The following is a 24162-nucleotide window of genomic DNA, read 5'->3' as shown; positions in this document are numbered from 1 at the left end:
CATTATTTTCAAGATGGCCGCCGGCGGCAGGATTCGTACTTTGTTTAATTTCTTCTTCTGATTTTACCAAACCGGTAACTTTTCCGTTTGTTATTTCATCTGGTTCTGTGATTAGCTGTTCGTTTTGTTGTTTGTTCTTGTTCTCATATCATTAATAGGTTTAGAGGGAAGTAATTTATCCTTTAGTTCTTTTGGTTTTCATTCCGATAAACCCACCGCTCTATTTTGTTTCAGTTAGTAGTTTTGAACGACATATAACTCAACCATCTTAAAATGGTGGAAATGACACTTTTATCTTAAATTTTGTAAATATAAATTTTGTTCTATCTCAGTCGTGTTTGTTCGACTTAAGACAACAGAAAGACAACTATTTATGGAGTTGTTTATTTCCGTCTGTCAGTTGGAAATCAAATTTTTGCTGTATTTGGGCGAAGTTCTGGACCTTTTTATTCTCTCTTTTTGTGTCTTCCTTAAATCCGTCTTTTCGGCTAAATAAAAAAGTTAAAACGTCCAATTAAATTTCTACCTTTTACCTCGTGTGGAACCCATGAGAGATTTAAAACTATTTATGTAATGATCCTTTTCTGCCCCCTGCTGTTATTTACTCAACATTGCCTCAAAAAGTAAGAAATTCCGAATTATGCAAATAATTTAGAAAGTTTCGTGATATTAAATATTAAAATGTATTTTTTATTTATTTTTTATTTTTTATTTATTTACTGTCAAAACAGCACGTATATTTTTTTCACAATAAAAGCCCTTCACTAGCAGAAAAACGACAGCAGGGGCAGCAGAGTAACAATTATATATAGTATCTGAATAATCAGTGTCAACAATATTGTCCCCAGCTCTTCCTGTTTCATTCAGTGAGTGTTGAAAGAGCTTTAATTTGAATAAAACGATTATTTACATCCCCAGACAAACGTTGAAACATTTTAACAACAGTAAACGTGATCAAATTTACAGCAAATCAGAGACAGACAATAACACAGAACATCACTGTACCATGTACTTATCTACCAGTTCATATTGAAACAGTGCACATGACATGATATGCCTTTCATTCTCCAGGTGATTCTTTGCAGACTCCAGCCAGGCTTGGAAAGTTGTTGTTCCAGTTCTCGGGATATTTGATGCTACAATTCCAGATGTGTGTAAGTCATTATCAGGGAATTAAGTTCAGTTTTTTAAGGCCTTGTAATATATATTTTTAGCACTTGTGGATAACGTGTTTCCGTGTATAATATAATTAAAGTAACTTCTTGGATAGAGGTTGAAATCTAAACCTTAGATCATCCTAAATATTCCTTACATAATATACAAGTTCTTGCAATGGCGCAAATTGGACTGCAACGTGGCCTATTGACCACCAGGTAGCGCTGGTTACATGGCATGACACTAAATGCGGTGATGGAAGTTATTTCTGATCGGCCTCAGAGGCAGAGCCGGTTTTTATTTTCTTAACCAAACGTTGATCTTTAAACATAAACTCACAGCACAATTTTCCAATGAGTGGTGTGTTACGATCCTGGCGGAACTCCAGATTAAAAACCATTAACGAAGAACATTATACAATCTGCAGAAATCACACGTCAAAAACCTTAAATTCACAAATTCAACGCCATATCGCTGTGGGTTTTAACCGATTTGTACCCACTCTTTACCCGTCACCGACTGTTCAGGAAAGATAAATGCAGAAATGATACGCCCTTGTTAATTAAAGATACAACGAACTGTTTTTATACATGTCCATGTGTGATAGTTAAGTTTTGGAAATCGACAAGGTACGATAAAACTCCGCCTTTGGGTGTGAAAAATAAGTTTAAATTAAAAAAACCCGAGACATTTAAGTACAGTCGGATTTAGCGGACTCTTGCTTCTGATTTAAACATCTAGTTACCAGGAAGTGACCGCAGGTGAGGTTAGTACTTGTTGTGTACTCAGCATCGAGTAAGACACAAGTTACGTAGTGTTTATTTACAATTTACACGTGTACACCCCTACTTCGACAGGAGTTTGAAAGTATTTTAAATGTAGTATTTTAACGACAGGAGTTTGAAAGTATTTTAAATGAACTACTAGTACTGTCGATACTAAAACACTGTTGCGCCACAGGTGCGCCTTAATGGAGTGTTGTGTTCACGGAAACACGTTATTTTTTTCCCTTTTTATTTTATAACTCTGTCATTTGACAAACTTCGACGTAAACCCTAATTCGGCAAAAAAAAGTCACACTTTTGAAATAACTATGTAAAAAATTCGATTTAAGGGAAAAAACAAGTTTTACAGGCTTTTGTGGGCTGTGGTGACGGTCTTGGCGGCGTCTCTGAACGCCTCACAGACCCCGCCTCCTGGCCGCTGTCCTCTGTTGTTTAAGTCTCCAGAGTTTCACAGCTGCTGGGTGTCATCCGCGGAGTTGAACTCTTTACCTAGCAGTCAGGTCGACGGTCTCCGAGGTGGTGTCTCCTTTTTTTTTTCCTCTCTCCTTTTTCTCTCGCTTCTTCCCCTCCCCGTCTTCACTTTTCGGTTCGGGCGGACGTTCAGCATCTCCATCCCGTCTGTCAGGATGTCTCCGTCCCCCCGCTTCTTCACAGAGAGGGAGGTGGCCCGTCACTGCACCAAGGACTCCTGCTGGGTGCTGCTAGGGACCAGGGTGTACGATGTAACCGCCTTCCTGCGGATGCACCCGGGCGGGGAGGCGCTCATACTTCGCCGCTCGGGCAAGGACATAAGCCGGGAGATAGAGGGACCCCCGCACCGGCACTCGGAGAACGCCCGGCGGTGGATGGAGCAGTACTACATCGGGGAGTTGGACAAGACCAGCGGCAGCGACGAGGCACAGGTGCGTGACCGACCCACACTTAACAACAACAGGTGTAATTCTCAGAATCCGCCCCCTGTGCCTAAACATCTCATCTAAACACCGTGAACGAACATACGCGATAAAACCCAATATTCTTAACGTTATTTCAAACCACTTTTCACAGCTGTTTTTTTAGGCCCCAGAGGCTGTGGCTCCTTAGGGATGACAGCAACTTCCCATTTTGCAAATTAAAAATGGGGCAATTATTGATTTTTTTTTTTATTGTACATAATAACACAATAAAACGCTCTTAAAATGACAACGATCATGTTTATTGATCATTATCTGGATAATAAAATGTTGTGCTGATGAACCAGCTACAATACAGGTAATTAAACCCTTCTAACTGTAGGAACCTCCATGGAGTACACGTCACGCTGTCACTGTTACTTAACATTTTATCAGCGTGAATCAAAGTACACCTTAAACGTCAGACTCTCTCTCTTTATCCATTTTTATCCAAGTTTTTGCTGTTGGCAAGAAAGCCCGACATTCAGCACAGCACTTCCTAAAAGTGACATCTACTCAATCTCAATTATAAGTTTTGGAATCTCGTGGAACCAGATGACAGTCTAGAGCAGAGGTGTCATTTTGTCAAAACTAATGTATGCACACGGTCCTGCGGGGGGCGCCAGTGATGTAATACTAATGAGATAAGATTTAATTACAAGTAAAAACATAAACGGACATTCGTTAACAATAGATGTCCTGCTAAATGTATTAATTTATATTCACAATTTACAAAAAAACCCCAAAACTAACAGTGTGGACTGTCCCATGGTGGCCTCCCAGACCACACCTAGTGGCCCCTGATTTGGCCCACGGGCCTTGAGTTTGGCAAATGTGGCCTCGGCTGCAAAAACGCATTGATTTAAAAAAACAAACAAATCTTTTTTATAAAGTTAATGCAAAGCAGCTTTTGTCTCTAATAATGTAACGATATCTCTTATTGACCCGTGTCAATCATACACAACAGTAAATACTGCAGTTTCAAATGCAGTTTTTTTTTTTTTTTTATACTACATTTTTTTTCCTCTGTGAAAACTCCGAGCGTGTTTGGCTTCTTTTATTGCCCCACAGTCCCCAAACATGTTTATCCTACCCCCACCCTCTGCTGAGGAGGTCAGTGTAACCCCCCCGCCCCTCACCCCCCCCACTGTGTCCTGCAGTGCTGTGTTTATGGTAAACACTTCTGATTGTGTTTATGTTGTGACATCAGTTACAGTGACTGCAACGGCAGGTAGTTTGTAACAGCTGAATAACTGTCTCTGGCTGGACTTGACTGGGCGTTGACTGTCAGGCGTAGAGAAGGAACCGTGTCCTCCTCCTGCAGCTCCTCCTGCAGCCCCCCCTCCCCCCCCCTCCTTCTCCTGTCTTTTTTTGGACTATATTGATAATAGGTGAGGGAATGTGGAGTTAGAGGAGCAAAGTAGGGAAGGGCACACATGGGTGATAGGGTGTGTGTGTGAATGCTGCTGTAGGGGGGGGGGCATTGTTAATGAATGATTGTGTGTGTGTGTGAAACGAGACAGAAAACTGGTTTATCTTGTCCTCTTCCACATAAAGGGCAAATTTTTAGGGCAGACGGCAAAACATTTTCTCACCTGCTGGATACACTGAAACCTTCCCCGCCCCCCTCCCTCCCTTCCTGTCTCCCCATGTCTCTCACCCTCACTGGAAATGGTCACTTCACTGAAATACTGTACCTACTCTGCTGAAACCGTTACCACTACGTGTCTATCCTGCTGCTGTAACAACTGAATTGCCCCAGTGTGGGGTGAACAAAGTCTTATCTTACCCTCCCTCCATCCCTCCCTCACCCTTCACCCTCCAACTCTCTGTCTGAGAGGAGAGAGAAACCCAAAGGTTTTGCATAAATCTCTCCTGACAAAGTTGACATTTACATGTTTGTACCACTACTACGTGTACACGTGTGTGTGTGTGTGTGTGTGTGTACGCAGGAGGCGATGTGCATGCTAACACATATTTTCCGTTCAGTCATTATTTTTCAGCCTGACTGAGTTCTATCTGCGGTTCAAAATAAACCTGCTTCCACACCAGCACACCTGAGAACGCTCGGCACGCCACATGACCTGCGATGAACGCCGGCTGTCTCGCTGTGTGTGTGTCTGTGTGTGTGTGTATGTGTGTGTGTGTGTTCAGGGAGCTGATTTGCTTCTTTTGCATCTATTTATTCTTCTACTTGTAGTTACAGAAGACAACACAACCAATGAGAAACCTGGTAGAACACTTCCTCATAGACTTCCACGGCAGCAGGGCCCTAATGGAAGGACATTTGAATGATTCACGTCTGACTTCTAATTAAAAAAAAAAACAAACAAACAGAAAAATCATATAATAGAATAGATCTGTGATAACTCAGATTCCTTTGCACCAAAATCCTGACTTTAAAAAAAACTTTTAAAAAATCCTGTTCCTCTGACACTTGTATTACATCATGACAACTTCCAGGTTTTGTCAGTGGTGTTATAATTATAATGATGTTGATGGCAACATTAACACAGTATGATCTACGTTAACATGTGTAACATTTTGGCTATCGTTTGTTATTTGGTGGTGAAACTGTTGGTAAATAACGTCAGTCATCAAAAACTTTTTTATTATTTGAGTGTTTTAAAAAAAACTGTAAATCCCACAATCCCCTGCAACAACAGCCCAATAAAAACACAGGGAGGGGGGGTTATTATGACACAAATACTCCCACTCTGACACATCCCTCAACCCCCCCACCCCCAGAACCGAAAGGTTCCGATAATACAAATAATATATAGTAAAATATCTATATGTACCTCTGCAAGTATATAAATATATATTTTTTTCAAGTCTGTTAATTACTTTAATCTGTAATAATCTCAATCCCTGTCATGATGTCAGACTCCTCTCTGCCCACATTAGCTCCTAACTCACGGCGTTGTGTCAAAGAAAGCGCTCAGGCATTACTGGCCAATTATTTCATACATTTTTAATGTGTGACGTTTTTCAAAGGTAAATAATTAACAACTTTTGTTCTATTTAAGTTTGCCACTGTGACAGTCTCCGTCCAGGGACTGATCATTGTTGGTATCTGTTATTTGGTTCCTGAATACGCTCTCAGTCATTGACCTCGCCAGCTGATGATGTCATTGGAGCCAAAACACTTTGAACTCCCTGTGTGTTTTTACCTTAAGCAGCTGATTATCATAACCACTGAAGTCCCAGACGACAATAACTCAAAGTTGTCAGTACTGGAGGAACGACATGCAAATATGAATACACTTTGGTCCTGGTATGAGTTTTCTTTTGGCTTACATTTTTCAGGTGCAGCATCAAAATGATTGACGTCTTATTTGTTTTCATAAAGGTACCATGAGGCCAAGCCCAGTGCCACACATTGACTATTTGTTCACAGACAACCTGTCATCCACGGGATTAAGGCCCTGGCAAGGGCTAACGTGACAAAACAGACTACAGACAACCTGTCATCCACGGGATTAACGTGACAAAACAGACCTGGGATTAACTTTATTTCTGCATGAGCATTTACTCAAGTCTTTACGGGATTACTTTATGGCAGTAATTCCTGTCTACCCAATACGTCTTCCCGCCTGCTCCCCATTCCAATATAGAATTGTGACACCTTTCTCACTTCAGTGACGCAAAAATCGTATCAAATTTGATGTGACAGTTCAGACTGAGGTCATCGGATACGTATCCGTATTTTGGAGCCTATGTGACCGTGGCCCGGTTCAGATTGATATAAATGGGACTTGTGCTGTTCACACTGTGATTGGAAAAAAAACAGATATGGGTCACATTTTGTTTGTGGCCCACCTTTGTCTGCAGTTTGAATGTGGCCTATGAGATTGTTTTGATGTGTTGATGGAAAAATATTACTTAATATAAAGAACGACTTTGATGGATGCTCTGACTGCAAAATAAATAAGGAAAAACAAATGTCTGCAAAGAAAAAAGTAATAGTCGTTGGCAGCCTAGGTGTGTAGTTGAGCAGTGCAGTGTCATCTGCATAAGTCGACACTTAACTGCGAAGATTTTGGGATCCAGAAAATGTGGTCGTTCCTGTCTGATACCACGTACACCAATCAGACAGGACCTGGACTTCATTCTAGGTTTTGTCAACTGCTGAGGCCAAATCCACTAATCCACCTGTAGGAATGGGAGAATGTCTGCAAAGATGTGTGTGTGTGTTTGTGTGTGTGTGTGTGTTTGAGAGCTTAAACGTAAAACATGTGTGCTTGGGAGCAGGTTTATATTCAAACAGAGGATGTACTTTGAACTTGTGAGGCATGAAGGGCAAATAACTGCCAACTTCAACAACTCATTTAAATAATGTTAGCTGGTTATCAGTGAAGCAGAGTGGTTCGTTTTTTTAATTAGGAAAAATGTCTGTCCAACAATAAATATGGTAATGTTTACCTGGACCAATGGCTAAATAATACTATAAATACACGTCCTTCTTTCTCCTATGCTGCGGTGACAGACAGAACAAATAAATACTCTGCCACTAGGGGGCTTCAACCTTGGCTATTAAAAACAAAAAATACAGAGCTGTCGAAGAAGAGCTTTGTTTGTGTTCAATTCCTGTGAGTATGTCAGTGTTGTGTTCAACTAAACAGGCCCTGGATTCACACTGGGAAAGTAAATGTGCGGAAATTGAAACTAGAAGATCAATATATTTCCTCACATAGAAGTTATTGATTTGTTTCCACAGGAGGCGCCATTGTCTAGTTTAGTGTAATGCTTTCGTTATCTGACAGTCCTTGGTCCACATTACAGTGTATCGGTATGACAAGAATTGAGTTTTTGCATATTGACGAATGAACACGGCCCGTCCCTTTACTCCGCCTGTCAATCACCCCGAGCATTCTGCTCGCTGTTTCAATGACCTCTGTTTATCCGAGGAAGCAGAAATATCCAGCACAACTTGATCTTCCATCTGCGTTTCTCAGTAAACCTATCCAACAGAAGCAGTTGTATGTGGGCCACGAAGACAATGGAACTGCGTCGTCATGAACCCTGGAAGGATAGTACACATATTGTAGACATGAGTGCATATCAAATCAGCTCCTGGAATGAATGAATGAACAACAGCGATAGTGTGGAAGCTGAACTGGAACGTATGGAGTCGACCACTGGCACAGCGGGGCAGTGAGCTTGTTGAAGTCCGGAGTCGCATTTGAAATATAAGTGCATGAATAATATAGGAATGTAAAGTAGAGTAGAGCGACTGTGACACTATGGAGCAGTGCACCGGGGTCACAGTGGTGGGTGTAACTGTGCATTGTGGCTACGACGCAAGAGGGCGAGTGGGTCGCACTAGTGAGCTTAGGAATGCAGAGTGTGCACGAGTCTTTCTCCGCTCAATGATTTAATTGTCTTTCATCAGAGGGCACAGGAAGAAGGAGGAGGGGGGGGGGGGGGCAGTAGAACCTTAGGAAGGTTCCATATTAACACCTGCTAAGAGCTAAATGTTCTTACAGTTCAGGTCGACACCAATCTCTAGGGCTGTAAAGGGACGTTCAGTGTGATTTATGGCTTGACCAGTTGAGCATACACTGTCATCAGAGGGAAGTCCAAACTACACTTTGTTCAGGTCTCTTAAAATACGAACGTGCTGGCCAATACTTTCTTTTCTTTTCTAAAATACGAACGTACTGGCCAATACTTTAAGTTCTTTTCGGGTTATTTGTTTAGTTAGATGTTGGTTTTCTTTCACTTTGATGCAGATCAAGTTTTAGCATTTTAAAAAATGCCTGGCTCTGTCTGCCTCATACCAAGTACTTGATGGTTCTGTTAGCATGTTTCTTAATGTTTCCAACAAAGTTGAACAGCCAATAGTAGTCCGGGCTTTCTCTTAATTGACCAACGGTTGTTAGCGGTGATTTATGTACTCTCATTCCGCCGATATTCACCTGTGGTTTCCCTCTAAAAGCTTTTCTGATGAACCGTTTACCTTCCAGTTCATCCAACCAGCTGTAGGTTCATCACTGTGGTGACACACATTGCCTACCACATTGTTTATCCCTGCTGCCATAGAGACTGCTGTCGCGGCAATTAGCGCTCAGGTGCAGGCCTCAGGTGGCTGCCCCCCTCGTTAACTGTGAGACACCTCGAAGAGAGTGAGACGGTGTCGCGGAGAGGAACTTGGATGGACAATTATGTAGAAAATATATAATGTAATAATAAATATAATATAACATTGTACGTAATTTATGGTCAGATCTCTGATGTGAAGAAATTACCGTATTTTCCGGACTATATGCCGCTCCGGAGTATAAGTTGCACCAGCCAGCTAGAGTGCCCTCTAGCGGCTGTCAGTGTATGAAATAACGAACGTCAATTTTCAGTGGTGCAGGAGTAGCAGATACTCGTACACAAGCATAGAGTGCCCTCTAGTGGCTGTCAGTGTCACAGCCATATAAATCGCACCTGAGTTTAAGTTGCAATCCCAGCCAAAGGATGAAAAAAAAGTGTGACGTATAGTCCGGAAAATACGGTACTCAACATTGAGTCTCAACAGATGATTGGCCCTGTAATATTAAGACTCATCTTAGGTTTAGGTTCAAAGATTTAACCGTCCAGTGACTCACCGTCCCATCATCCCCTCATTGATGAGACAGTGAAACCACAGTGTTGCGTTAGTGTCAGCAGCCTTTTTTGTACAGGTATTATTCACAGTCATTGAAGTATCACGCCTTAATGCAGTACTTCACATATCAGTCCATGTTATTGTAATACAGTGTTGGAGGAACCATCTTTTTTTCCCCCCGCAGTATTTGTGTCAGAGACTTCCTTAAATCCCATTGGAGAACCTGTTGTACACACACACACACACACAGACACAGACACAGGTGTGTTGTTGCACAAAAACAAATGGTTGGAAGGTGTGGAGAGAAAAAAAAAGACAAGATGTTCTCAGACACACCCAGAGGAAGGGGGAGGAAGTAAAGGAAGTATCATGGCAGCGTTCATGGGACGATTCATACCTGCATTTTTCCCCTAATTTTTGTTCATTTACATTTACAGCACAGTTCAATTCCCCGATGTGATAATCTGTCACCACAGCATCACTTTACACTGAGACGTTGTTCTAACTGAAACCTTTTCTCCATCAGTTCTGTCTGTCTGGTTCTCAGGTTCGACCTGAGCGTTGGCTTTTGTGATAGAAATATTCCATTGTGCTGTGTAAATCTGCCTTGTCGTCAAGCTGTAGGCAACGGCAGCGTCACTTTAATAAGAAGCCATGCCTGACGGCTCGCTGCCATTAGAGCAGAAAATGGTAGGTATGCCCACTATGCCTCGGTCACACACTGCGTCAGTGTTGCGCCAAATCTTTCAAATGTGACACAATATGTTTTTTAACTGCCCAGTTGTGCAAGTGAGCAGATCGAATGGAACGACATTAGCAGAAGATGACGTGAACCTGAAACTCTCACTTTGTTATTCTTCGTCCAAAGTCTGTACAGACGAACTCGATATAAAAGGTTTTTAGTAGGGATGACTGATATGAACTTTTTGCCGATATCCAATATGCCGATATTGTCCAAACACTTAATTTCCATTTCTGATTTCAACCGATACCGATATAGGCCTGGTAATACTGTATTACCAGCTACAATGCTGCCATCTAGTGACTTTCACTTTAATATACAACCCCAGTTTTTCCACTTTCACTTTAATATACAACCCCAGTTCTCCAAAATGCATTTTTAGGTCACATCGGACATACCTCACTAAATGGTTTTTAGTGAAAATTGGAAAGTAATACAAAAGTTAAGCAACGCTAGCTAGCCACACTCCAGCTTATGGAACAGACATGGCTTCCTAACTGACAATCTGACAATGACGTCAAATAAAATTATCCTTTTTTTTTTTCCTTTTCTTAGGCACCGCCAGGGCCCTGGCCTCTGTCACCCACCACTGCTCTAGATGTATATCATATCTAGCACAGCATAAACCTGTGGACCTTTGGCAAACCTTTGTGCCCTGTACATGTCCTGTGTGCATGTCAGGATTGTGTAACGGTAACCGTTTTAAATCGTTCCCTTTTTTTCGTCCTTCATTAACCGTTTTAATAAGTAAGCAATATATACCAATATATAAATATATACTGAAAACCGGCATCGCAGAGTGGTGGCTAATGGTCAGTTAAATACCGCATGATTTTTGTGTGCGTTTGTTTTGTGCTGAAACAGTTGATATGCCAGGTATATGACTGTCATAAAAAAAAGCAGGTGGATTAAACCCTTATGTTTCTCAACGAAAGGGAAGGAGAGTTTTGATCCTGATCAGTCTTCCTGCGATTTTTTTTTTTTCTTCTGTCATGTGGACAAATAAATGTTGCAGCGCAGAGATGCATCTCGTCTACTAGAGGGGTTGTAACCACCGTAATTCCCACCGCAGTGACGTAGAGGCTGGTGGCATTACTGTTTACAGGACTATTAGTTCACTGGTTACTGTCTGTATGGTAACACGACACCTGCAGCTCACCTGGGTAGTTACACCGAGCCTCTGATTCTTCTGCACACAAATATAGCGAGAGAGAAAGAGAGAGAGAGAGAGAGCTCTGATCCCACAGGTCGGACCGGTCGGTTTAGTGATGTCGTTATAAGCACATAGGTTTAAAAAAAAAAAAAGGCCTGCAACTCAGGTTTACTCAGGTATTCAGATAATTTTTCAGTTCACACCTCACTTAGACCAGCGGTCTCCAGCCTTTTTTTTGGGTGTGAAAACATTTCTGCCCCCCAGGGGGGGCATGACAGAAAATAACTGAGAACCACTGCACTAAAGGAACGTGGTAGAAACGCTGTGTTTTTGAATCAAAACAATGCAGCGTCCGACAACTAAGGCACTGAGTCGGCTGCAACTTTTCTTCTATATACACAATCAAAACAATGCAGCGTCCGACAACTGAGTCGACTGCAACTTTTCTTCGTCTCGTCTATCTGCTAATGTAAACCTGAAGGTTGTGACCAGGTCCAGCCATGACCATCCACCTCATGCATGTAAACATGCTGGAAATCACGCTGCCGACCGTGAACCAATCACAGTCCTCAGAGTCAATCTGCTGCCTATCAGCTGACACCAGTAATGGGCGGTACCTATAAAAAGCATTCATGTGATTCTGCTGGAACAATAACTCTCTCTTATCCTCCACAACCTTTTCACTACTTTATTTGTTTAAATGTCAAACACTTCACTAAATGCCGACTGGGTTTGGTCATTTTTTTTTTTTTTAATCTAGGAGTGTAGTTGACCAATGGGTGTGGCCAAAGATCTGGATAGGTGCAGTTGTTCAATGAGACGGATGTCAGGTGAAGATGGTGTGTGTGTGTGTGTGTGTGTGTGTGTGTGTGTCTATCTGCTCATCTAGCCTAGTTTGGTGTTTTAACCTTTAGACACACTCATGTGATCTTCCTCCTCCTCACACTAATGTTATTGTTTTCAATGTTGAATAGATTCTGACTTGAGAGATTGTGCAATATTTCAGAACCTGTTTGAAATTTTTAGTCAGTTTTCACCTGGATCTGGACCTGAACGCCACGTCACGTCCACTGACGTATTTGTGAAATCTCTTACTCTACAACATGTGTGAACATGTGGTCCGGTCTCGACACATCCGTCGTGTCGTTACTGTTGCCGTTACCACGTCCACCGTATCCAGTCACGCTCACATGTGAGGAGTGACTCAGCCTGTCCAGAGCTCGTGGCTTTGGGAGGGTTATCGAACTTGCAACTGAACTTTAGTCCTGCTCTGCTACAAGAATTCTGCAGGAATTCTTCACTTCTTTTGTGTGTTAATGTGCAGACAGCGGCGAGGATGGATGTGAGGTCACTGAAGTAGGAGACGGTTGTCGGTCGACCAGAGCTTAGAAGGAATGAAATGCTGATATTGAAATATCACTAGACCCAATCAGAACCTTTGAACTGATTTCCACGTTGCTGTGAGAGCGGCCACGGTTGCTGTCAACAAACGTAAACATTCTTCCTATCTTCTTATTCTAACGTATTTATTTAATAACTGACGTGGTGCTGCCGTGTCTCCTCATCACCAGCTTTGATGACTTTGATACTGTAGCTGTTGACCAGAGCCGTACTGAACACCAGTGCGACCTTTGCCCCCACACATGGTTTTTCCAGCCTTTGACCCTGCAGTGTCGCAATCTACAGCCATAAAACACCTCGACATTGAGCTGAAACATCAGCATCAGCAGTGAAGGTCTAGATCACCGTGACAAACTCAGGCCCGGGGGCCAAATCTGGCCCGCTGTGTGATTATTTTTGGCCTGTGAGATCATATTGATGTGTACTAGAGTCAGCCCACCAGTATAAAGCACCTGTGTACTGGCAGGGTTTGTAATTTTAGAGGTGTATGCGCTATGTTAACGCACATACATTTTGTTTTGTTTTTTGTTGTTGTTGGCCTGTGAAAAAAATGAAAAAGGAACTGGAAAGGCTCCACATGAAGAGACATAAGAAACAAATACCACTGATGTGTGTTTTATTTCAAATTTATTTCCCGTTTATTATTATTTATTATTTCATGGTATTTCACATTTTTATAATATTAAGCTTTGGTTCTTCCAGATTCAGGTATTTCACATTTTTATAATATTAAGCTCTGGTTCTTCCAGATTCAGTGTTAAATTAAAGTTTGTTTCCACATGAAAAAATTCAACTTCACAGATCTGGAGAGGAGGGAAAACATGAACAATTGACGTCAATTTTTTAAATAAATATTACGTTTGGCTGCGACTTCATCCTGGTTCTTAATTTTGGGAATTAAATGCTCAATGCGTCAAATTTTAGGGTTTTGTCATCTGGGTTGTCATCGGCTCATGACGCTAATTTCAGTCTTTGTGTAAAAAAACCACATTTTTCACCACAGTGTTCCTCACTGCCTTTGAACGCCTCTGTGTCTGTGCCAAAGGAATGGAACTCACAACCTGTGGTTCCTGTGGATTCTTAAACATCTGGGAGAAATGTTTGAATTTCTTAATCTAAACGGAGGATTTTAGTCACGTTTTATTCCAAGACTTTAATTAAAAAATATAACAAATGAAAAAAATAAAATAATATTTTCAACAGAATATCATCACAAAGCAGGATCACCAGAACTCCTGCTCCTGCTGCTCCTCCTGCTCTCCTGTTTTCTGGGCAGAGGCGGGGGGGGGGTTCCTCTGTAGTCTGATTGTACCAGGGAACGTCAGCGCCGTCCTCTTACCGCCTCCTTTGTTTTCTGTTTCTCGGTCTTGCAAATTTGTCCTCCTGCAGTAACAAACGGCTCCCCTCTCTTTGGCTCCGCCTCCTCAAACAAATAGAATGACTTCGTTTCTTACCCATCCTCAGAGTCTTCTCCTCGTTCCTCAGTCTGTACGTGGTTTATTTGCAGATTCAGACGCACCATGTGATATCAAACAGTCAAACATGGGAGGACACATTTGAACACATTTACATTTTCTGAGTGGAATTATGAAAGTTGTTCCAACACGAGGCTTGATTTAGTACCAGAACTCGTCTCGGAACATTTGGATCCCAATTGACAGTACTTTTTTTTAAAAGCACCCTGTACTGTAAGCGTCGATGGTCACAGTGGTAATGTCAACAGTAATGACACCATTCATTGTCTGGGGAGGAACACAGATGACGGCCAACAGTGAGTTAATGAAAACCGCCCTCGTGCTCTCAGCGTTTACCTAACCATTAGCTAATTCCACTCTGATTGTTTGCCTTTCAACGTTCTGGATTTGGAATTAGCCTAGCTGTGTAGCAGCGGGGCAGACGGAGCGGCGATGTGGACGTGGTGTGAGTCAGAGATCGGAGAGGCGTGGACTTTGTTGGACACTGTTTGTGTGTCGTCACAGCAACGCTCACCTGTGTGACGCTGCAGCACCGTCAGACCGCGGTGGTGATCTTTATCTTTGTTTGGACCAGTGGTTCTCAGTTGTTTTCTGTCCTGCACCCCCCCTTGGGGACAGAAATGTTTTTACACACAACTTTATGTTATTTATTTCTACTATTTCTTTCGCACCAGTCTGGTTACCTACCATTAAGAATGACTGGGAATCAAACCCATTATTTTCTTGATGTGAGGCAACTGCCATACCCACTTTCCCCACATTGATAACTGTTTCTTTGTGTAGATATCAAATGAATAACTTTTGACGTTTTATGGCGCTAAATGACATCCATTAAAATCACACCTTATTTTCTCATCGTTGTTTTTACGTTATGTAATAATGTTGTCAATAATGATCTACCGTAATGATTTGAACTTGTGCCGTTTGATTGGTCGCATTAAGGTGATGTACCTAATGGACATTTATTTCCTTACGTTCTCCCAGTTGACGGACGGGGACATCCCCCTGATCATGACTTCTGTTTGTCTTTATATCTGTCTCGATTCCTTCTCTGTGGTTTCCGTCACCTCGAGGATTCAGTTTTACCCAGATGCACTCTGTTCACCCCAGGCTAGGGAAATTACACGGTGTGTGTGTGGCAATAATCAGCTGACGTACTGTGGAGAAAACAGAACTGAGGTGGAGTTCTGTTTTCTCTTTCAAACATCGTCGAAGCTCATGACAGTCAGCCGTCTTCTTGTTCCTCTTCCATGAACCTGCGCGGAACACGATGTTTCCTCTGTTGGAAACTGAGCTAAGCTAAGATGGCGATGGTCTGAACGTGTGACCAGGTGATGTGTTGGATGTTGAAGATGGAGGACACGGCCTGAATAAGTTCAGTTGGATGTTTTACCGTATTTTTCAGACTATTTTTCGCACATTTTTTTTTTCCGTCCTTCAGCTGGGTTTGCGACTTATATATTAAATTCTATAATTTCACAGGTTTGTTATTTTCACACTGACAGCCACTAGAGGGCACTGGTGCGTCTTATCCTCCGGAGCGACTCATAATCCGGAGAATACGGTAATATGTGAACGTGACTGTGGTCAGTGTTTCTTCTTCTTCAGGTTCTCATGGCAGTTTGCATGTTTTTGTTACATTACTGCCAACTAGTGGTCATAGTGTCTTGTGTAGTATCTGCCTGCATTGGTGTAGTGTTGGCAGATGATCGTCTACAAAAGACTTTGACCTGGTTTCTTCATCTCTTATAACGAAAACCATCAGTAAACAATAACAGCTCTGCGTTGAAATCCAGAAGTAGTTTATGTTTACATGTAAACAAAGATAAACGTTAGGTCCGCCTTTCAATAGTAAAACTGTTAAATGTACGATGTCTGGGGCTGTTTTAAAGGACCAATCACAGGCGTACTTTTTCCGCTGCGTTGTTGTGATAATTTAATGTGAGCTATGATTACATCTTATTTATCTTTCCTTCCATTGTCAGCTCCACTGAGGATAGAGCTCAGCTGGGCAGGAGGAGCTGTGTTAGGGCTCCGCACAGGGCAGTTTGTAAGAGTGTGTGTGTGTGAGAGAGAGAGAGACTGTGTGTGTGTTTGCTTTGTCCTCATTTAAAAATTGACAGAATTGCGATATGTAGAAGTTTGTACATATTTGTGTGGAGACTGTTTAACCAGCACCAGGACAGTTTCAGTCGAAGTCGTTTCTTCTAAACCCATGAAGGTTAGCTTGTGCTAAGCTATGCCGTTTGACTGGCTATACACCATTTATGCAAATCTTTCCAAAACCCTGGACTTGATAAACATCCATGTCAGAAAAAGGCCGAACCTCAAAGAGCACATTAACAATGGCCATCATTGAAACACTTCCCGTATTTTAATAATTTGCTCCAGAGTATAAGTATCACCGGCCCAAAAAAAAAAAAAAAAACCCAGTCTCAATCGTGAGGCTTTTTGAAACATTCATTTGCTTAATGTTTCCAAACTTAAACTACTTAGAAACGAAAATAAAATTGATCAAAAATGCCCACATTTCTGATAAAAGTCCTTGTTTGCGAGTCCCCCAAAAACAGGATTCCAGATCCGTCACCTGTCCAAATAATTCTGAGCTTCTTTATCTGATTCAATGACAAACATGTTAGAAGTTGACTCTGTTGATACGACCAGGCCTCCTCAAATACAAACCACACCTGGAGAATGTATTGACCTGGTAGAGAGACAGAGAGAGACAGAGAGAGAGAGAGTAATCTTTAACTTCAGATTCAGAAATAACATCCACAGCTCACGTAGGCCATGACTGAGGCTTCGACATGAGGGTGTGTCTGCTTGGTGCTTTCACTGTGTGTGTGTTTGCTTTGTTTGCATGCTAATCTAGGTCATGTGTCACCACCAGCATGTATTTCAAATCTCTGGATTAAGGAAATTCTGGGGAAGTGACGTCACAGTTTTTGCCTGTTGATGATGTTCTAATGGCAAACCTGCATGATCCCGTTCATCCGTTGGTGCGCTGCCCACATCTGGGCATGAGCAGCCCAGTTTAACGTCAAATAATGGCGATTGTGTTTGAGCGTTTGGTCACTAACAGATTATGGTCAACTAATCTCTCATACAAAACAAATACCGTATTTTTCAGACTATAAGTCGCTCATTTTTTCCGTCCTTTGGCTAGGTTTGCGACTTCACACTGACAGCCACTAGAGGGCAGTCTAGCTGGTTACTGCGCCTTGTACTTGGGAGCAACAGTTGCAGTGTACTAGAGGGCAGTCTAGCTGGTTACTGCGACTTGGGAGCAACAGTTGCAGTGTTTTTACTAACAGAGAAAATTCTGAATCCAGAATTCTCCTGTGTACCGCTAGAGGGAGCCCAAGTACACCAATGATATGTGCACCATAGTTTGTGAACCACTGATAAAGAATATTATCTAGGGCAGTCTTACTTTACTTAGTATTTTTACTTTATTAAAAAATACACAGAGGTACTGCGCCCGGCCGATTTTTGAAATTGGTTAATAATAAGCTGCGTTAGAGCAGTGACACTTACAGAGATAAACATCAAGGCAACTTTGTTGCTGCTGGTCAAAGGTCACGTGTGTTGTAGTGTTAGCTGAAGGCTAACGATGCTCATGCACGTTCGATGTATATATTAGTGGAGTTTTCAAAAGGTTAGACATGCGACTGTCGGACAGTGATTTTTGTTTCGGTCATTATTTTTATTGAAGAGTGAAACAGGAAGTTGTGCTTAATTTTTGACTTGAACCTCAAGCGTTAACACTTATGTCTGTGCACGTGCTCGGGTGTTTGGGGGGAGTGAAAAAAGAAGAGAAGCAGATTCACTGTTATTGTCTCCTCGAACCTCGAACCCTCCCTCACAGTAGCACATACTGTAATGTTGTTTTTTTCCTTAACTTTATTGTCGTCTTTTTGCTTAATGTTTAACTTCAAAATGATACACTCATCAAAACCCTCAGAGACAAACAAAGTTGAAATATGAAACAAATCATTAACAAATTGTGTTTGACCCACAAATTGTGTTGGACCCTTTTTTTTTTCTTCTTCTTCTTGTCTTCCACTCTTTATCCATCATATATTTCATCTTTTTTTCCCACTTTTATCCTGGACGTCCTTAAAGACGCCTGATAAGAACAGCAGTCGGTGGAAGTTGCACCTTATCCTTACACTCATCAGTCACGTTGTTGTGTTGAAGGTCATTTTTGACCGTGTGAACTCATTTGGACGGTGTTATATTATCTGCACTGTTCTCAAGTCGTATAAAAAAAAACAACCCTTAAATGTCAACGATGAATGATTGACTCGATTCACGTGAACGTTTTTTCCGCCCTGACTCTGCACTGGTTTTCTGTAGAATTATGGTTTTTATTTCCAAAGTTTCCGAGTTGTTAAAGTTGGTCAGAATAACCTGGTGTGCATTTACAGTACATCTCATACAACTGTTCCAAAAGTGTGGGGCGCGTCCCAGGGCTGTTACGGGATGTAAGATTATCTTCCTTGTCCAATTAGGATAGCAGGTTCTGAGGATCATAAATGAAGTGATTGAAGGTTGCTGACAACCTAGAAAAGGAGGCACTGCAGAAACTTGGATTAGCACATGCTAAGCTATGCTATTTTATTAGATATTTGGAATTACCTGAATGGTTTTGTATAGAATTTTAAGTCAAATGGGCCAGTTATTAATTTAGTGGAAAAGTGAGAGGATCACGTTTGTATTTTTTTTCCTTTAAATTTTACTTCCATCCACGTCTGTTAAACAGAACAGACTCAAAGCTCAGGTTGAAAACCGACCAAGAGGAAATTTTGCTGTAATGCTGTCACAGACAGAGCATTTGCATGTTTGAATGCGGATGTGTTCAAAGGTTAAAGATTGTAAATTACAAATAAAAGAACATCAAGCAAACATATACACGCACATAAAAAACCTGATTAACCTTTGAAACGGAAAAGTTCTCAGATCAAAACAAATACAATAAAACATCACAACAACAACATCACGCGTGACTACAGTAGGAAGTCATAACCATCACCACGAAAACCTGCTTATGTTTACTGTGGCCATTTATTATTATTTTTTTTTCCAGACTCTGAGAGAAAGGAGGAGACAGACGGCTGAACAGACGGAAGGAAAGACGACAGGGTCACAGGCCGTGGAGGAGGAAGAGGAGGAAGAGGAGGACTCCCCCTACAACCTCTGCAGCCCCGTAGACCTGGAAACGGTACGTGCGTCTACACAGGGTTTGGTTCCTCGTAAAAAAAAAAAGAACTTTTGTAAAATACATTTTTGATATAAATTTCCTCGTCCTACTTTAAAGGACACAAATTAAAACATATTTACAAATGCAAAAAGACACAGATCTCATACAACCCCCCGCCCAAAAAAATGTTTATTTTGAAATCAGATAAAAGACACAGATCTCATACAACCCCCCCACCCAAAATTTTTTTTATTTTGAAATCAGACTCAATATCCAGTAGTTCCATATAAGATACCTGTAGAAAATTTTTATTTAAAAAGTACTTTATTAAAAATAAATAAATACTTAATAAAACCAGATCGACATCAATATTTCGATATATGTACCGGATTTTCTGTATTATAAGTCGCACTTTTTTTTCATCTTTTGGCTGGGTTTGTGACTTATATATTAATATATATAATTTCACATGTTGGTTATTTTCACACTCACAGTCACTAGGGGGCACTCTAGGCTTGTGTACCAGTATCTGCTACTACTGAAAATGTACATGTTGGTTATTTTCACACCAACATCCTCTAGAACTTTGCACTATGATGATCTGGTGAACAGGGGCCGGGTGTAGGCCCCCTCCCCCCCCCCGGCCTCAGCTGATGAGCTCTGTGATTGGCTCCAGTGTCGCCAGCATCGCCGTGACCCTAAAGATGAATGAATGACACTGATGTTTTCAGTTCAAAGCTGCTGTGTTAGTCTGGAGCAGTGACACCGGGGCTGGGGGTAAATAAAGAGTGAATGTTCCTCGGGTTATTCACCTTTCAGGTGACCTCATGTGTTGGCGCTCGAGTTCTCACACTCACACGAACATCAACAGCCAAACTCTGGTTAGTCAGTACCATCGTGTTGTTACTTCAGTACTTTTCTGCCGCGCCCCCTTTTGTAGAGTACCCCCACATGGACACAGCCTTTACTGCATGATACTCTCATTCCTACTGCTATTCTCATTGGACAAAGGTAATGAAATTACTTGGGAGTGTCAGTAATCAATTATTTTAATTTTTACTCTCAACTCTTCCTCTGGGTCTTGAGGCGAACGACGGAATATTGAATCTCTCTGGACGATTCTACCTGGAATTTCCATGTTCTGTGTTGAACTGAACGTCCATTCTCATGTGTTCACAGCTCATATTCTACTCCTTCTATTCTTTTCAATGGGACGTTGTATTCAGACTAACACTTGGTGAAACAATAGTTTCCTCTCAGGTTGTTGTCGAAGAAAATTGAACTAATGAGCAGCTGGTCCTGGTTCGTTTTTTTTAGAAAACACACAAACACACGATGGTTCACTCGCTGATGGAAATCACAGTCATATGATGGAGCAGATGGACTGTCAGCAAATATATCAGAATACCACCTGCACACACACACACACACACACACATACACGGCCACGACAGAGTCAACAGGTCTATCTCGTTCTTAGTTGCCAGGCATCTGTGTATTGATCAGTGTTCTCCATTGTCAGGTCTGGCGTCAGTAACCACGGCCGTGTTGGAGATACATGTGGAGGGAATTGTTCTCTGACACCACAGGTGTCTTAGTGTGAGCTGTTGGTTTTCTTTGGATTTACAGCCAATTACTTAACCTTTCTGTTTGTTTGAATAAATGAAATAATAATAAATATTAATAATTTATTTCATATCATTTTTCTTTGCTCGTCAAAGTATATTTGGTAGAACAATTAAATAGTCTTCTGCTAGGTGGCAGCAGATGGCTGAAAAAAAGAAGATAATCAGAGCTGTTGAAGAAGATCTTTGTGAGTGTCTTTCTTCAATTCCTGCCAGTATGTCAGCGTCGTCTTCAACTGAACAGGCGGAGATTTTAGTCAATGATGAAGTTGTTTGAACTAGAAGATTATTAGATTTCATTACAGAGACTTTTTTGTCAGATTTTTGGCTCAAAGAAAGTTGGGAAACACTGGTTTAAATATTTCTTCCTGAACTTTGGTTGGAACTGAATTTAGTTTGAAGGATCAGGTGTTCTGACTGTTGGCTCACTGATTCATTTTTACCACTCATCACTTATCAAATACGTGAAAGGTCATCGTTATGACTGCGTTGCGGGTGAACGGCGGTGATAAAAGAGGAGGAATGGTGTCACAGGGCATGGTTCTCCCGTGGGTAACTTATAAACCGATCTGCTGCGCTGTCAAATGTCACATGATCAAAAATAAATATCAGATTTCTTTGACTTTATTCTCACTATGTTTACGCTGGAAACGCGGTCGTTAAAACAATCCCCAGCTTGACTCTACGCGGGGTGGAAGTGGAGCAGAGGTGAGGTCCGCTCTGGTCCACGTCGCTCAATCAGCGCTGAGTGTGATGAACACTTTATTGCTCGGGTGGCAGCCTGTGTTCACCTGTAATGAGCCTGAGACTGGATAATCAACCTCAGGTGACTGTGACAGTCTGTGCCTGGTACCATTATCCAGCATGGCCTGATGGGAAACGCTGTCGCCACAACAACACGCTCACCTGCACCGTTTTAAATTAAGGTGGTCACGGAAGAAGAGTCGGGATGCAAACCAAAAATGCAGGGTTTCCTTAAAGTCTCAAACATCCAACATCTGGCTCAGGGGCCACTCGTGGTTTCTTGTATATGGCCGTTTTTTTTTAAATTTTCCCTAAAATTATATTTTCTTTGGTATGTTGTAATCTGGATGGACAATATTTAAAACAGGTGTTTTATTTTTCTACAAAATCTGTAGTTTACACAGCAATTTCCTGTAATCAATAATTGTCTTTTAGTGATATTTTTAAATTACACCTAGACTTATTATCTTTAGATTTGAAATATTTGGGTTGTTATTGTTTGAAAACTCCTGCAAATGGCAGCGACAGGAGACACAGGTGTGTTCACTGTTCACTCACTTCCTGGATCCACCTGCACCTGCTCGCTTCAGCCGTTATTGGCGCTCTGCTGCCCCCTGGCGGTGTAAAGTGGAAGTTTGTTTTCACACTCATTTCATCAGGACGGACTCTGGTTTAGAGTTTTAACAAGTCAAAAAGTTCAAAGACAAACCTGTCAGCAGCTTTGACAATTTCTTTTTTATTTATTTATTTTTTTTAAGTTTCATTTTTGTGCGAATTGGTTCTTGTGTACGCAGGATTTAGTGGACTGGAGGAAGCCACTGGCGTGGCAGGTGGGCCACCTCGGTGAGAAATATGATGCATGGGTTCATCAGCCGGTGGACAGACCAATCAGACTGTTCGGAAACCCCTTTCTGGAGGCCAGCACCAAGACTTCCTGGTAGGAGATGGAACTGAAAATGTTTCATTTTCAAAGCAAGAACAGTTTAGTGCAGAAACGGTCAGAGTTATTGGTTTGGTTTGGTAACAAAAAAGAACAGTTTAAAGGTAACAGAAAAATGTAAAATTAGTTTGAAGTCAATGGTAGGAACGGCCCCCAAATCCATGCCGTTAAACTGAGGCCCAGACTGACGGGTCACAAAAATAATGAACCTAATGTGTTTTGTTTTTTTTTGGTCTGATGTGTTGCTGCAGGTACTGGGTACCAGTGGTGTGGCTTCCTATTGTTTTTTATCTCAGCTGGTCCTGCTACATGACACTGGCTCAAGGCACAACCAGGATAGTCTTCACTTCAGGTACCACACACACACACACGACCACTACAGTCTTCACTTCAGGTACCACACACACACGACCACTACTTTGGCCTCATCATACCAATCCCATACCATTGTACTTGTGTTGTTTCATCATTTTTATTTCCGTGTTCCCAGACTTCTCCGTCCTGGTCCATAAATACACTTTTCTGTTGCTCTTTATGATGGGCTGGTTCTTGTGGTCCTTCATGGAGTACTGCATCCATCGCTTTGTCTTTCACATGAAACCACCAGCCCATAACTACTACCTCATCACACTTCACTTCCTCCTGCACGGACAACACCACAAGGTACACACGCCAGCGCGGCGCCCTCCATCCTGTTGTCCCATGGTGGCGGGGAACATTCGCCCTGTTTTTTTTTTTTTTTTTCACGTCTCAGTGAAATAACAGCTCGGTGACAATGTTGACTTGTCTCCTGTCCCTCAGTCTCCGTTCGACGGCTCCAGGCTGGTCTTCCCTCCAGGCCTGGCCTCCCTAATGGTTGGAAGTTTCTACGCCATCCTTCAGTACGCTTTCCCAGAGATCATCGGGAAGTGTTTGTTTGTCGGAGGACTGTGCGGCTACGTGGTCTACGACATGATTCACTACTACCTTCACTACGGCTCGCCGAAGCGAGGGTCGTACATGTACGGCCTGAAGGCCTACCATGTAAAACACCACTTTGAGCACCAGAGGGCAGGTGAGAACTAGGGAGTAAAACCACGTTAAGAGTCGCGATGACTGGACAGTAGGGGGTGTAACCACGCTTGAAATTCAATACAAATGTGTGAAGATTCACGTAGGTTAAAATAAAAAAATTAATTGAAGTGATGTTAAAGTGACATCATCATCTTAATGTGGTCTCATTGGTCGTCTTTCTCTGCAGGTTTCGGAATCACCACGACGTTCTGGGATCATCCCTTCAACACAGTCATTCCCGATGAAAAATTCTAATACAGACCCGGCTCTGCTGAAGGGCCTCAGGACTTTTTTAACTACTCACCGTAGCCCCCCCCCCCCCCCCCCCCCCCCCCCCCCCACCCCCCCCCCCCCCC

At 42.0% G+C, this 24162-nt stretch overlaps 1 protein-coding gene across 1 annotated transcript; it reads left to right on the top strand.

Moving 5' to 3' along the window:
• The first annotated feature begins 25 nt into the window (after positions 1 to 25).
• Positions 26 to 24154, top strand: fa2h (fatty acid 2-hydroxylase). The gene is made up of 9 exons (XM_008311020.3): positions 26 to 74; positions 1072 to 1154; positions 2545 to 2842; positions 19331 to 19465; positions 22608 to 22750; positions 23005 to 23105; positions 23244 to 23416; positions 23555 to 23807; positions 23994 to 24154. Exons 3-9 carry the CDS (start codon positions 2567 to 2569, stop codon positions 24059 to 24061), a joined length of 1149 nt encoding a protein of 382 aa, XP_008309242.1. The 5' UTR covers positions 26 to 74; positions 1072 to 1154; positions 2545 to 2566; the 3' UTR covers positions 24062 to 24154.
• Positions 24155 to 24162: the final 8 nt, after the last annotated feature.

This window comes from Cynoglossus semilaevis, chromosome 6 (genome assembly GCF_000523025.1).
Source record: "Cynoglossus semilaevis isolate Cse_v1.0 chromosome 6, Cse_v1.0, whole genome shotgun sequence".
Classification (NCBI taxonomy): domain Eukaryota; kingdom Metazoa; phylum Chordata; class Actinopteri; order Pleuronectiformes; family Cynoglossidae; genus Cynoglossus; species Cynoglossus semilaevis.
Note: the sequence above shows the minus strand (reverse complement) of the source record. Positions and strands in the feature narration are given on the sequence as shown.